The 14,369-nt window shown below is 37.7% G+C and overlaps 1 protein-coding gene across 4 annotated transcripts; it reads left to right on the forward strand.

Moving 5' to 3' along the window:
* The first annotated feature begins 647 nt into the window (after positions 1-647).
* LOC108996249 lies at positions 648-14,099 on the forward strand. Of its 4 annotated transcripts, XM_018972014.2 has the most exons (10): positions 653-902; positions 1,337-1,425; positions 4,734-7,853; positions 7,943-8,023; positions 10,886-11,038; positions 11,413-11,576; positions 11,655-11,802; positions 11,994-12,116; positions 12,559-12,646; positions 13,506-14,022. In XM_018972014.2, exons 3-10 carry the CDS (start codon positions 4,875-4,877, stop codon positions 13,709-13,711), a joined length of 3,942 nt encoding a protein of 1,313 aa, XP_018827559.2. In that variant the 5' UTR covers positions 653-902; positions 1,337-1,425; positions 4,734-4,874; the 3' UTR covers positions 13,712-14,022. The 4 variants fall into 4 exon arrangements, with proteins under 4 accessions (XP_018827561.2, XP_018827560.2, XP_018827559.2 ...); XM_018972015.2 differs by lacking the exons at positions 1,337-1,425; positions 13,506-14,022 and adding an exon at positions 12,933-13,350 and having other exon boundaries at positions 650-902; XM_018972013.2 differs by lacking the exon at positions 1,337-1,425 and having other exon boundaries at positions 13,506-14,099.
* Positions 14,100-14,369: the final 270 nt, after the last annotated feature.

Below are 14,369 nucleotides of genomic sequence, written 5' to 3' on the forward strand. Positions count from 1 at the left end.
CCGAGATGATTTCCTAACTCGTCGGGCCAAACGAAAATTTGATAGAGAAAAAAGAAAATAAAAGAAATTTATTATTTAATTTTTCAGAAACAAATTGAAATGGGATACTCTCTTCCCTTTTCATTTTTTTTTTTTTATATTTAGATTGATTAAAAATTTATTAAATATTAATCATGAAAAGCAATAACGGAGTCGTGAATTATAAAATTAAATTAATTTCATATGATAATAATTTAATTTTTTCATAAAAATAATAAGTTCGACCGGACACACTTATCTGATACTTATGCTTTTTAGATGATGCATTTCTGATTTTAGGAGTGCAATTTTAATTAATATAAAAATTTGTTGATGTACATATATTATTAATATAATTATTCATTCAATTTTAATTCACTTAAAAGGCAATGCATATAAAATATAGAAATTATCGCGTTAATAAAATCCGTAATATAAAACCAGAGTTCACGGCAAGATTACGAGGATAGCGGTACAGTATCCTGCCACCTAAGTTAGGCTCGCACTTCTGTATCAAGTGGGGACCGCCCCCTTTTGACACCTACCGAGAGACGCGTCACTGAAGCGCGTGGGTAATCTTAAAAATTGGAAAATAGAGGCATTTCCAGACGGAACCAACAGGAAAGGAAGTAAAAATCATGATTAGGGCCCAAGAAAGTCGTAAAATTCGAGAGAGAAATGGAAACTAATCAAAATTCTACTAAAAAAAGGGTCTGAACATTAAGGAAACGAAATATGAGAGAGTTGAGAGGAGCGTCTCTCAGCTCTGGAAGATAAACTACAAGAGAGAGCGCGATGTGAAATTTGCTTGAGCCGACCTGATTAGCAAGCAAATCTCAGGGTCTTCTGGTGCTTTTTCTTTTTTTTATTCTCTGCTTTCTCAGGTAAATGTAAGATTTTGAGCTTCTGATGGGTTTTATTGTTTTTTTGGTCATACTTCTGTAGCGATTTGAACTCGATCTCTCACACAATTAATGGTTCTTTTTCTTTTGTTGTATTGTATTTTTTGTTGTGATCGTGTTTTGTTGTTAGGTTCGGGTCCGCTTTCTTAGCTTTTGTTGGCTGTAAAATCGGGGTTTTGTGAGCTTTAATATTAAGCCTTTTGAGATTGATTTGTATCAAAATGTTATTTTCTGGGTCTGCATGGCGTTTGCTTAATTGTCAGTAACACCTATTCACTTTTTAACAATAACTCGCTTGTCAGTAGCGAAGTTTGGTTCACTTCATTTACCAATCTTTGTTTATTTATTTGATTCTTCGGTTCTATTGCTTACACCTCAACGACACTAATTCTAGGTTGATTCTGAACCCATTTCAGATAATTGTCTATTGCTGGCATTCTATCTAGGACAATTCCACACCCAGTCAGCTGATTCAAGCTCTAGTCAGTTATTTGGACCTATTGAGGTGCTTAGTCGCTACTTACTATTTTTTTACTAATTAGGCCTTGTTTGGATAACATCTCTTCATTACTACTTTCTCAAACTTTCAAACAAAATATAATAAACAATTCAATTTTTTCAAATCCCAAAACAAAAATAATATTAAAAAACTATATTCTAACAATATTTTATTCAACTTTCAACTCTCATTTCGTTTCATCTCAACTCAACTCACTAATTAACTTGTTAGTATTATCCTTTAAATTGAGTAGGAGCTTTTACATTGTCAAATTGTCAAGAGATTCCTGCTTGGTCTGGACTGGATCACTTTTTCATTTTCTCTGAGTGGGAAGCTCACTTCCTTGGAGCGTTTTAGAAATGGTCGGTGAGGCTTTGCATCGATTATTTCACCCTCCATCTTGATTGTGAGGATTTTTGGGATGGTAAACAGTATTTCGATTTTGGAAATATGTGGCTAATGTTAAAAGGTTTTGTGGAAAAAGTGAAACAATGGTGGGGTTCTTACCATTTTCAAGGTTCTTCAAATTGTATTTTGGCGGGTAAAGTTAAGACGTTAAAAGACGACCTGCCTTGATAGTAGACTAAGATTGAGTGAGCAGGGAGACCCTGAGTAGGATGGTATCTGCTACAATTCATAGGGGTTTCTTATCAAACTTCTCTATGGGTATTGAGAATGGAGTGGGGCTTAATGTCTCTCATCTTTTGCTCCTACATGGTACCTTGGTTTTTTACGAGGCAAATGAAGAAATTAGATAATCTCTGTTTTTCTTATTCCTTTACTCTGGAGCTGTATTTTGTTTAAAGTTTAACTTGTCAAAGTCAATTCTTGTTGGCAGGGTTGAGAATTGAGCTAGTCTAATATAAATTCTTGGTTGTAGGATTTCTATTTTATCCATTGCTTATTTTGGTCTTCCCTCGGGGTTTGGGAAGATATTCTAGAGAAGATGAGACATCGATTGGTGGATTGGAAGAGGCTTATTTGTCTAAAAGCAACAAAAGCACATTGATTAATAGTATGTTATGAACTTTCCTCCCTAATATAAGTCCCTTTCCCAACTATTTGTGGGAGTTTCCAACCGATTAGGAAATATATAACAAGGTTTCTTGCGGAGAGGAAGGAACCTCATTAGAATTTGATTATCTCTAATAGAGCCCTGTTGGGGAAATGACCATGGTGCTATGCCTATGAAAGAGCCTTTGGAGGGTGCTAGTGGACATAGATTATGGAAGCTTGGGTGGTGGCTGGTGTTCTCATGAGGTGAATGGGTCTTGTGACGTTGGTCTCTAGAAACTTACTAGAAGGGGTTGTGGGACTTCTCTTACTTATCAAAAAAATTAATTGTGGGTGACAGGTTCAAGATTTGCTTTTGGCATGCTTTTTGGTGTGGTGAAAAATTATTAAAATGTGATTCCTTAGAGTTATTTAGAACCGCTTGCTTTAAGGATGTTTATGCGGGGATCACTATCAACTCTAACACAATCCTTTTCAGTGTTGTCAGGTGTGTCAATTTTGTCAAGTAGGGCAGTGACTATGAGGTATATCTCTTTGCATCGTTCTTTGACCAGTTACATTCAAGTCGGGTGGAACGTAATGGCAGAGACAAAATCTTGTGAGACACATTTAGGAAAGAAGTGTTCGAATGAAAGTATCTTATAATGTGTTGTGTGCTTATGTTAGTGCCCATTTCCCTTGTAAGCTTATTTAGAGGAATAAGGCCCCCTTAGAGTGAACTTTTCACTTGAACAATGGCTTTAGAGAAGATTCTTACCCTTCTGCTGCATTATGGGGTTGCGTGCTCTTTATGGCGTATGGCTTTTGGCCTATTTGAGATGGATTGAGTTATGCCTTCTTGAGTGATGGATCTTCTAGCCATTATTGCCCACTAATGTGGAATATGATCCTTCTTGCTTATTGTGGAGTGTTTGCAGAGATAGAAATGAGCATAGCTTTGAAGAATGTGAAGATTCAATGTTTGAGCTCAAGTCTTCCTTCCTTAATACCCTCTTTCATTGGACCATGGACCAAAATAGTTTAGCTTTTTTCGTTTCCTCTTTTCAAGATTTTCTAGCACTTTTCCCTTTTCCAGCTTAGGTGGATCTCTTGTATACAAGAGGGAACACCTTATTAGGAAGAAGAAAAAAAATACAAGAAAATCATGAAAAGTTAATCCCATTAAAATCAATAGCTACTGCCCAGAGAAATAATGTATTGAAGAAGAAAGATCTAAGCTCCTCCTACAAGCATTCCTGGTCTTCAAAAGACCGATCACTTCTTTTCTTCTGGATGCACCATAAAGGCAAATTGGGACCATTTTCAAAATTGCAGCAATTTGCGGAATACCTTGAAGGCTTCTCCAACTTGCAATAAACTCAACCACGTTCTTAGGCATAACCCCAGCTAACCCAACTCTTCCAAAAACTCATCCCCCAGGGTGTTGGCAACCTCCCAATGCAGTAGCAAATGGTCCACTATTTCATCACTTTTTCTACACATGCAACAGTAGTCAATAATAATGACTCGATTGTGGTGCCCATGGAAGGAGCGAAATGACCGGATGTTTGAAGACAAAGAACACTCTATAGAGGAACTTAGATCACTCTTTTGTTAAAACATTATTTTTATGGGCCATAGCTGTAGATTTTAATGGCCTTGGCATTCATGACTTTCTTGTTTCTTTTTCTTCTTCCTATATAGGCATTAACTCGTGTATACCTTCTTGTGTACTTGGGATAAGCCTATTATTATTAATAATACAATCGTTTACTTATAAAAAATAATAATAGTAATGACTCGACATTTCCGTAGGTTGTCCACAGTCAGGATCTTCCCCAAAGAACCTGTCCGTACAAAGAAAGCCGACTTTTTCTAAATTGGGGTAATTGAAAGCTCCAAGTCACTAGAATGAGCCTAACACAATTAATTATTGTTGTTTACATGGAGTTAATAACCTTTTTCTAAGTCGAGGCAAATCTTTAATTTTGGTTTATATTAGGATGTGTGTGGATAATGCTTGCAAATCCTCAAAAGTTTTAAGCCTATCGTGTTTGCGGGTGAAATTAATCTATTTGGTACTTTTTTTTTTGCTAGAATTAGATTACCTACATACAGCATAATATTTAATGGTTTTGTTTCCTCAAAAATTTGATGATAGTGTTTTAAGAGATCTTTTTATTTTTCATAGAGGAATAAAATTCTTGAAGCTTTTTTTTTTTTTTTTAATCAGGAATAATGCTAGTTTGTCTTAAGATTGCTTAGTTTGAGAGAAGTTTATGTGTGAGTGACTGAATTACTGAAAGCTTGTCTACTCCCAGGTTCCTTATTAAGGATCTGAAATACTTATCTGCACTTGAAGAAGGTTCTCTGCAAGTTCTCTGTAGTTTGTGCTGATATTTCACTGGGTCGATATTCATGGCATCTCAAATTGGGTGTTTATCCCCCAGAAGTTGAAGTAAATGGAGCGAAATCTGGGAAAGGGTACGGTGGACCAACGGAAGAACTATGAACAAATTTACACCAGTGGTGAAACTAGAAATGAGGGACTTGGGTCTGCAAACCAAAGATTTTTCCCCGATCTGTCGAGTAATATCAACACCAACTTGCGACCTCCTGATTACAATATGTCGGTTGGAGCAAGACCTGTGCTGAATTTCTCCATTCAAACTGGTGAGGAGTTTGCTCTTGAATTTATGCGGGAAAGGGTGAATCCTAGGCAGCAGTTTGTTCCAAGTACTTATGGTGTGCTGGGAATGAGCCACACGGGTTCAGAAAGTGGGTCTGAAAATGTAATACTCAGTTCAGTAGAAAATGCTCACATTCAGGGTTTTGAGAGAAAGGGACCTTCCTCACACGAGGACAAAAGTTATTATGATTCATTGCAGTCAGTGCCCCGAACCTCGTCAAGGAATGACATTAGTCAAGGATTTCATGGTTATGCCTCTTCAGGGGCCCCTGATAGCTCATCAACAAAGGTGAAGTTCCTCTGCAGCTTTGGCGGGAAGATTTTGCCTCGTCCCAGCGATGGAAAGCTTAGATATGTCGGTGGAGAGACACGCATTATCCAGATTAGGAAGGATATTTCTTGGCAAGATCTTGTGCAGAAAATGTTGACTATTTACAACCAAACTAATTCAATAAAATATCAGCTTCCTGGTGAGGATCTTGATGCATTAGTGTCCGTATCTTCTGATGAGGACCTGCAAAACATGATGGAAGAATGTAATGATGGCCTGCAAGATGGGGGATCAAAGAAGCTAAGGGTGTTCCTGTTTTGTAATGGTGATTTGGAGGATGCTGAGTTTGGTCTCGGAAACACTGAGGGTGATTCTGAGATTCAGTATGTTGTTGCTGTGAATGGAATGGATCTAGGTTTGAGAAATAACTCAATTGCTTTGGCAAGTGCTTCAGGAAACAACTTGGATGAGTTACTCAGCCTAAATGTTGAAAGGGGGAGTGGTCGAGCTGCCCCAGAATTAGCTGCTGCCAGCACTGCACATTTGGCAGTTGATACACCTTTGTCGACTGGTCAGTCTTCTCAGCCTCTGCTACCAAGCTCATCTAGTGCTTACGAATCCAATTCATATCCTTATCAGGGACAAAGGAATCATCATGGAGAAGCTGGACAGCATTCTTTCTCTCCTTTCCAGCCTTTGGAGAGCTTCCCTAAGAAAGATGAAAAGAGTACTGTTTCCTTGTCAGTTGCATTACAATATGGTTATGGTTCTGATCATTCTAACCATGCCACTGCTGGAGAGAATTTAGCTCCAATACCTGTCCATAGCCATCTGACTCAGCAGGGAGGTTTGACTGGGCAGCTGTATGGTTTTCATTTACAAGATCCTGAAGTATCTGGAAAAGAGATGAAGCTGAAAAGAGATAGCTCAGCCCATAAGCTAAATGAACCTGATAAAACTCAATTGCAGGAGAAGGAAGCATCATCAAAGGAGGCAAAAATGAGTAGGGAAAGCTCACTCCAAAAAATAAATGAAACAAACAAAGATAAAATTTTTGACCATGATTATGCTGTTTCTTCTTATCCACGTGATTTTTCTGTTCTGAGTCATATTTCTGGCGAAGAAGTGTTGGTTACCAATTCGGCTGCAGACACAGGATCATCCTTGGTGTCTATGAAAAGCAATAAAAAGCTCCAGGAACCCATACTGAATAAAATGTCAGCTGAAGGTTTAAATGATGGGACAAAGAATAACAAAGATGTCCATTTTTATGCATCTGGTGGACAAATCACTCTGGGATATGGTGGCTCTGAGGCTTATCAAACTGACTTTAGCTACCTTGAAGCACCGCTGGTTCCTCCACCGGTTTTTCATTCTGAGCCAATTCCCAGGGAGCTGTCAGAATTGAACCGCTTGTCCAAGTCTGATGATTCTTTAGGTTCTCAGTTTCTGATAACTCAAGCACTTTCTGATCATTCTCAGCCAATTACTGAATCAGTTGATAAGTTGCATGATGGACATGTGGCTTTTCAGAATGAGTATTCCAACTCATCTTCACAACCTCTGTTTACAGATACTCAGAATGTTGAAGATGAACTGGTGAAGCTTGAAAAGTATATCAATGACATACACTTTAATATTTCTGAGGATAAGCTTGAGTCAAAGTTACAGAAATCTAATTTGAGACATATGCAGATTAATCCTGAGGATGAACGCGGAATGGCCTGGATAAAAGAAAACTACAAAGATCACTCTATAAACAGTAAAGAAGATGATAACTTGAATAATCTAATGTTAAGTCAAGGTACATTTGACAAGCACATGGAAGGTTCTGCTTTAAGGCCACAAGAATTTGAATGGAGTGAGATGGCTACCAGTAAGAACAGTGGGAATAACGGTATGGCCAATGCAGAGCCCTTGGCTTGGGCTGAGAAGCCAGCTAGAGGCGTTCCTCAAGGTGAGGCCCCTGTTGTTGGTAATCCGGAGCAGGGAGATATTCTTATTGATATAAATGATCGCTTTCCTCATGATTTCCTGTCTGATATATTCTCAAAGGCGAGAATATCGCAGAACCTCTCTGGTATGGGCCCGCTACCTAGTGACGGAACTGGCTTGAGCTTGAACATGGAGAATCATGAGCCCAAGCACTGGTCATATTTTCGAAAGTTGGCCCAGGATGAGTTTGTCAGAAAAGATATTTCCCTTATGGATCAGGATCATTTAGGTTTCTTGTCCTCACTCACAAACGAGGAAGGGGCTCCTATAGATTACAGCTATCCACCAATGAAGTCTGACGGGGTGGCAGCTCTAGATCAAAATGACTCCCAAATCCATTTGGATGAAGAATTTCAACTAGGGTCATCTGGTGTTATCGGACCCAACACCATGAATTTGCAACCAGATTACAGTCCTGAGCTCAAGGGAAATGGAAGTGCGCAGTTGGATGGGGTTATCCCCAGAATGCCAGAATCGGATTATGAGGTACTTTGTGACATTTTTCTTTACCAATCCTGCACCCGTAGTGCTTGCTGCATGTGACCATGTTTTATTATTTCTCTTAACAATCATAGGATGGGAAGTTGGATATTCAGAATGCCGGTACACCTCTTGCTGATCTTTCTCTGGCAGATTTTGATATTAACACCTTGCAGGTATGATGCTCAAAGTTTTTTTTTTTATTGGCACCGGGTGTCCAGGAACAGTGTCCTGACTAATCCCGGGGTATGATGCTCAAAGTTTGCATCTCCATTATCATCAATATGGAAATAGTTGAATCATGCCTTATTTTACACTACACACCAGCATGAGGTTACATGGAAGTTTTTATTTTTAATTTTTTTTTCACTTGCATTGTAACAAATATTTCGAGGTACGATTCGGATATATCTTGATGATCCCTTTTTGCGTCTGGAAGCAGAGTGAACTAGTGGATCCTGGACTTTAGAAATTTCATTTGTGAGGAGTGATCGTTGGATTCTGTATTGTGCGCGCGCTCGCGCATGTGTAATTACCTGTTCTATATGTGTCTGTATATGCATGATCACTTGTTTCATATTTATTTGTAAATCAAAGATGGCAAAAGTAAAAGAAAGCATATTTATATATTGGCTTTTAGTTTATTTTGAATCATAATGCAGGAATTTTTTGTGAGTCTTCATTAGCTATAAAACAAGAGTAATGAAAGAAAATGAAAGAAAAAGAGGAAGAAACAGAGAGAGAAAGGAGGAAGGAAAATGAAAGAAAAAGAGGAAGAAACAATTAATTTGTGATACTTGATGATATTGTAAAATTTAAATGAAATACCTTGCTGGACGGCTGGATTATGGTTCTCCTATTTTTGGTTCATGATTGATGCAGCACCATTGAATCTTGTCTACCTTAAGGTCCTAGGTGTTGGACTAATTATATTCCTTTTTTCTTTTTTTCGACTGGGGAACCCATAAGGTGCTATTTTTTTTTATAAGTAATCCACAAGGAAAGAGATATGATCAGATTAGTAATTTGGTCTCTGGCAGATACCCTAATTTGTTGCAAGGTTACATAAAAGCAATAGTAATTGAAGATTAGAACAAGGGTTTGACCTCAAAATGAATTAGCAACCCTTATTGGAATTAGGATGACGACAACTTGATTGTTCTACATTTGGATTGATGAGGAAATAATGGATCCATGAATGTATTTGCAATGAATTCCAAACAGTCACAATAATTAGTCTTGGAGAAACTTTTTAGTCTCTAGAAAGTGATTTTAGTTGCAGGCTTGCAGCTGCCCAAAAATCTTTAGCAGAAAGAATAAAAGAGCTAGACAGAGAGAAGGAAACCTTACTGAGGATTTGCTTGAGAACCGTAGTCAAGACCATGAAGGTGTTCTGAATGTTGTATTTGTTCTATGAAGAAATGCACTTAGATACTTTGGTTTTAGTTTAACATCATTGTCTCAAGATAATGCAGCCAATATAATCATCATATCTATTGCGTTGGGCTTTGTGGTCGTCAAGAATAGGACAAAAATCTTCCATTCCTTTGAATTCTAAGACCAAACTCCAATTCCAATTTGTACAACTTACACAACTTTAATAGCTAGTACAACTTACACAACTCCAATTCCAATTTATATGCAGGCTACAATCTGTTTGCTTCCCAAATTACTCAAGTTGGTAATAAAACTATACCTACGAGTAAAAAACTATGAAGCTCATCATGATAAACCCAGGAAGTCGGTCCATATTCTAATCTTGAAAAATCTTTTAAATCCCCCTTGTTCTCTCTGCAGTGCTCCCTGAAGTTTGTGTTGCAGGTTGCTTAACTCATCATGTGGCATGTTTCTTTGCAATTTATTTCTGAATGTAGCAAGTTCTTCTTTTTTTCTTATTATCAACAAATTAAAGTTACGACGAATTGGAACATAGAAAAATATATAATCATAATGCAACAATGCAAGGCAATGATAAGAGACACCAAGAGACTAAAGAAAATCTCTGGTAACATTTTTTCCAGATTTTCTCTGACGTAGTTATTACTTTTTTTGATAGATAACGTAGTTAATACTTGATATATAGTCATTATGTTTCATATTAATGGTCTTTAACTGTCCTGTCTGCGACAATGATCAACCTTTTAGCTAAACCTGGTTTTGATGTTATTGTACTGTGATCCATGTGCCATGTCATGTTTGATTACAAGGTTATTTCTTATGTATTAGGTGCTTTGACATGAATATCTCTTTTTGGAATGCAGGTTGAATAAATTGAGATTTTCCCTACTGTATTATTGTAGTTTTTGGTTTCATAACTTTCATTGTATGTATATCTTTTAGAAAGGTTCCACACTATGTATATGTTCTTTGGTTTTGAGCTGAGAAACCCTTGATAGGTGTCTCACATTTCCAAGTCATTAAGATCTATGTATCAGTTACTTCTTTTAACATTCTGATCTGCATGATGAATCAGGCTCATCCTTAGTACCATTTTTATAAGATTTCATTAAAAGGCAATATCCAAGTACCCAGGAAGTATATAAAAAATACATCTATCTAAAAGGAGAAAAAGAAACGTGAAAATCATGAAAGTTAAGCCCATTAAAGAATGTTGGTATTTGGGAGGCATGGTTGGGCCTCCACCTGAATTCTTTTGTTGAATGCCTTCGTTCTGGTAATTGTGTGACAAGTCAGTATGATTATGACTTGGTAATTGCTATGCTCATATGAAATGGTTACTGGCTGCTGTCTCCTCCCTTTCTCGCCAGAACTAAAAATAAAATATAAAGCTGCTCTAGGGAACTGGAACTGTTTTAATTATATCTTTCCTCTGTTTGTATTTTTTGTTTCCTTGTTTTCTCTCCTCCCTCCCCTTCCCCTTCCCAGGGTGTTCTAACTGCAAGTTTAGTTTCTCTTTGGACATGGCAAAATTTTCAGAACTTGAGGGCATTAAAGTTTTTGGCACTGGCACTTCGTGCATTTATATTGAATCAATTGTATGCTTCCTTCCTTGATTACTGTTCATGATGTCGTAACAGATCATTAAGAATGAAGATCTTGAAGAGCTAAGGGAATTGGGTTCTGGCAGTTTTGGGACAGTTTATCATGGAAAATGGAGAGGATCAGATGTTGCCATTAAGCGAATAAAAAAAATCTGTTTCACGGGTCGCTCATCGGAGCAGGAAAGATTGGTGAGTTTTCTTTCATTCAGTAGGTCTTTCAGGTGTTTGCTAATTTGTTTTCCTGTCAAATGATTAATTGAGTACATGAAAGAGTCAGTCCTGAAAATTTCAGTTGCGACAATCAAACCTAAGTTATTTATCTAACATTTCATTTGTATATCACTATTATAACTTGAAGCCTAGGAAGGATTATGTTGCCAATTTGAGATGGCTGTGATCCCTTGCTATTAGCTTGGGTAGTCCCTGTTTCTGGTGCTCCAGTTTACTTCCGGAACTTACCGGTGGAGGGTATCCTCACCCTAACCATTGATTGCTTTTTCTCATTAAGGGAGACTACTTTTTCATATGTTTGTTTCTCAGTAACTGGTAATCACCCTTTCCAGACCACGGAGTTCTGGCGTGAAGCTGAAATTCTTTCAAAGCTTCACCATCCTAATGTGGTGGCATTTTATGGGGTGGTTCAAGATGGGCCTGGAGGAACACTAGCCACTGTGACTGAGTTCATGGTGAATGGCTCTCTTAGACATGTTTTGCTAAGCAAGGATAGGTAATATATTGTTCAATGCTTAAGAAGTTGAACTTCCTCCTATCTTCTTCATCTTAAATATGTTGAATATACGTCCAGGCAACTCGACCATCGCAAGCGACTCATTATTGCAATGGATGCTGCTTTTGGAATGGAATATTTGCATTCCAAAAATATTGTTCATTTTGATTTGAAGTGTGACAACTTGCTTGTCAACTTGAAAGATCCTTTAAGACCTATTTGCAAGGTAATTAATGCTGATGGTTTGGATGTCTCTGGCAGACCTCATAAATAGTTGAAAATACTCTCTCTCTCTCTCTCTCTCACAGCTAAGCAGTAGAGTAACTCCACACTGCAACCCCCTGCCAAAGGGTCGTCCTAAACTTCCTCTTTTGCATCAGAGAAAAGGTTTTTGGTGACGTACTACTTGTTGTGCAGGTAGGGGATTTTGGCTTGTCAAAAATTAAAAGAAATACCTTGGTGACTGGTGGTGTAAGGGGAACCCTTCCATGGATGGCTCCAGAGCTATTGAATGGGAGCAGTAGTATGGTTTCTGAAAAGGTGAGGTAGTGCGGTATATATATATATATATATATATATATTTTATAAGTAAGAATACAGTATATTTCTTACTTTTAGGAAGAAGCATAAATTATATTAACGTATCACTGGCTGATTCTTTAATAGTTTGGGGAGATGCAAACTTGACCTATGCTGAATGTTAGTTTTGGGAAATTACTATTTTATCTAGGTTCTATTGTACAAGAAAATAAAATTTCTTTCCTGAACCTGTTTTGCTGTTGTTTTTTGGTGAAGCTATTTACCATCGAAGCTAGTGGCACTCGATTGTTTTAAACCTATGAGTATTAAGAACTGATGAGCATCACCTTTACTGTTGGGGATGGGTGTTTAATTATTGAAGATGGTTTTAAAGGTGCCTTCTATGCCTTCCATTTCTCATAGATTGTGCCCAATCCATAATAGGTCAATGCATGTCTTGCAGGTTGATGTGTTCTCGTTTGGAATTGTCCTTTGGGAGATTCTCACCTGTGAGGAGCCTTATGCCAATATGCACTACGGAGCAATCATAGGTTTGAAATAATCTCTCTCTCTCTCTCTCTCTCTCTCTCTCAGGGTGACTAAACCAAGCAATAAATTTTATTTGTAGAGCACCACTACACCTGATGTGTGAAAAGCATCCTTTCTAATTGTATCAAATGACAAGTCCGCTCTGTGGCACCCTTTATAAAATATAAAATAAAAGTAACTCAAAATCAAGTAAAAAAATAATGGAAAGGAAATAAATTTAAATGAATAAAACATCAAAATATATCGATTGGCAGCTCAGACTATCCAAGGAAAGTAAGAACCCCAAAGGATGGCATAGTGGTCTAGGGATGAGCCGTATAAACCGGATGTCCTGGGTTCGAAATTCCACATTCACACTCTTAGGACTATCGGACTGGAGAATTTCCTCTTGAATTGTCCGAGGTGCCCTTGAGGGAAACTCATTGCCGAGGACTTGTGCACCCTTGGGATTAGTCGGGACTTTGTCCCGGTTACTGGTGGCAATGAAAAGATTCAGAGAATCAGAGGTGTCACCTGCCGGCAAAGATGTTTAGCAATGATTTCTCCCAAATCAGTCGCTCTGCATATAATCTTTTAATGCTGAGTTCAATGAGGAGCTTCATTTTCTTTCTTTCTTTTTCCTTGTTTTTTTTCTTAGCTATGGCGTTGGCATTACTATTCGTTATGTCCAAGAACATGCTCTTTCTTGTCTTATATTTTCTTATTTTCAGTCCAATTTATGAATCAAATTCCATCTGTAAAAAAAAATATTTTATATCTGATTTTTTTCTGTACTTGTGATTTCTATATACTTCATTAACTGGAGGGGAAAAATATCCTAGAAACAGCACTCTATTTGATGGTGTATTTTCTTGCACGCAGGAGGCATAGTGAACAACACGTTAAGACCACCCGTGCCAAGCTTCTGCGATCCTGAATGGCAACTTCTAATGGAGCAGTGTTGGGCCCCTGACCCAGTGGCCCGCCCATCGTTCACAGAGATTGCTCGACGGTTACGTGTGATGTCAACAGCATGCCAAACTAAGCCACTGGGTGGTCATCAGCCGCAGAACCAGGTGCCCAAGTGATGTCACCTGATAATTCCGTCCCGCAGTTTTGGCTTTTATCACGAATAGTGATGATGAGATACGTTTACCTTTATATTCCTCGTAAAATTTGTGTATAATATGAGTGGGGGGAGATGGGGCTCCCATTTAGTGGTTGAAATTATAGGTCGGTTTTTTTTATTACCATTGCTGGTTAAGAGAAAACGGAAGATAAGACAGTTCATATGTAAAGCTTTTTATTTGTATCCACAGTAAACAGACTTGCTTCTGGTACTTTGTGTGAATAACAAATACCAATTTGCCCTTGTGGTGGGAAGTTGGTGTTTGATTCATGTTGTAATGGCAAATATTAGTTATATAAACGAGTTTTGTAGTTTGGCAAATTTGTGTAAATTTCTTGAAGGGAGAAATTCAAGACTCACTTGGCCTGAAGAAAATAGGGGGAAAAACAAGAAGAGAATCCTTCTGATTTTCTCATTGATTATTCTTTCTTATGAATACCAGTATTTACTTCTGGTACTCGACTAAAACAAAATTGTAGAAAAAATGTGGTAGTGATGAAGAGAGGTCTGTGTTAACCAAGCATTGTCTATTCCTTTTTGTTGTTAGTATTAACTTTCTTATGACTTTATATCATAATTTTGATATCATTTCTATTCTCTTTTTAAAAAGGGTACGA

This window comes from Juglans regia, chromosome 3 (genome assembly GCF_001411555.2).
Source record: "Juglans regia cultivar Chandler chromosome 3, Walnut 2.0, whole genome shotgun sequence".
Lineage (NCBI taxonomy): Eukaryota > Viridiplantae > Streptophyta > Magnoliopsida > Fagales > Juglandaceae > Juglans > Juglans regia.

Coding starts and splice junctions, on each gene's coding strand:
- LOC108996249 (XM_018972013.2), top strand. CDS start 4,875: ATGGAGCGAAATCTGGGAAAGGGTACGGTGGACCAACGGAAGAACTAT. Junction 11,577..11,654: donor GTTTTGCTAAGCAAGGATAG/GTAATATATTGT, acceptor ATATACGTCCAG/GCAACTCGACCATCGCAAGC. Junction 12,647..13,505: donor GCACTACGGAGCAATCATAG/GTTTGAAATAAT, acceptor TCTTGCACGCAG/GAGGCATAGTGAACAACACG.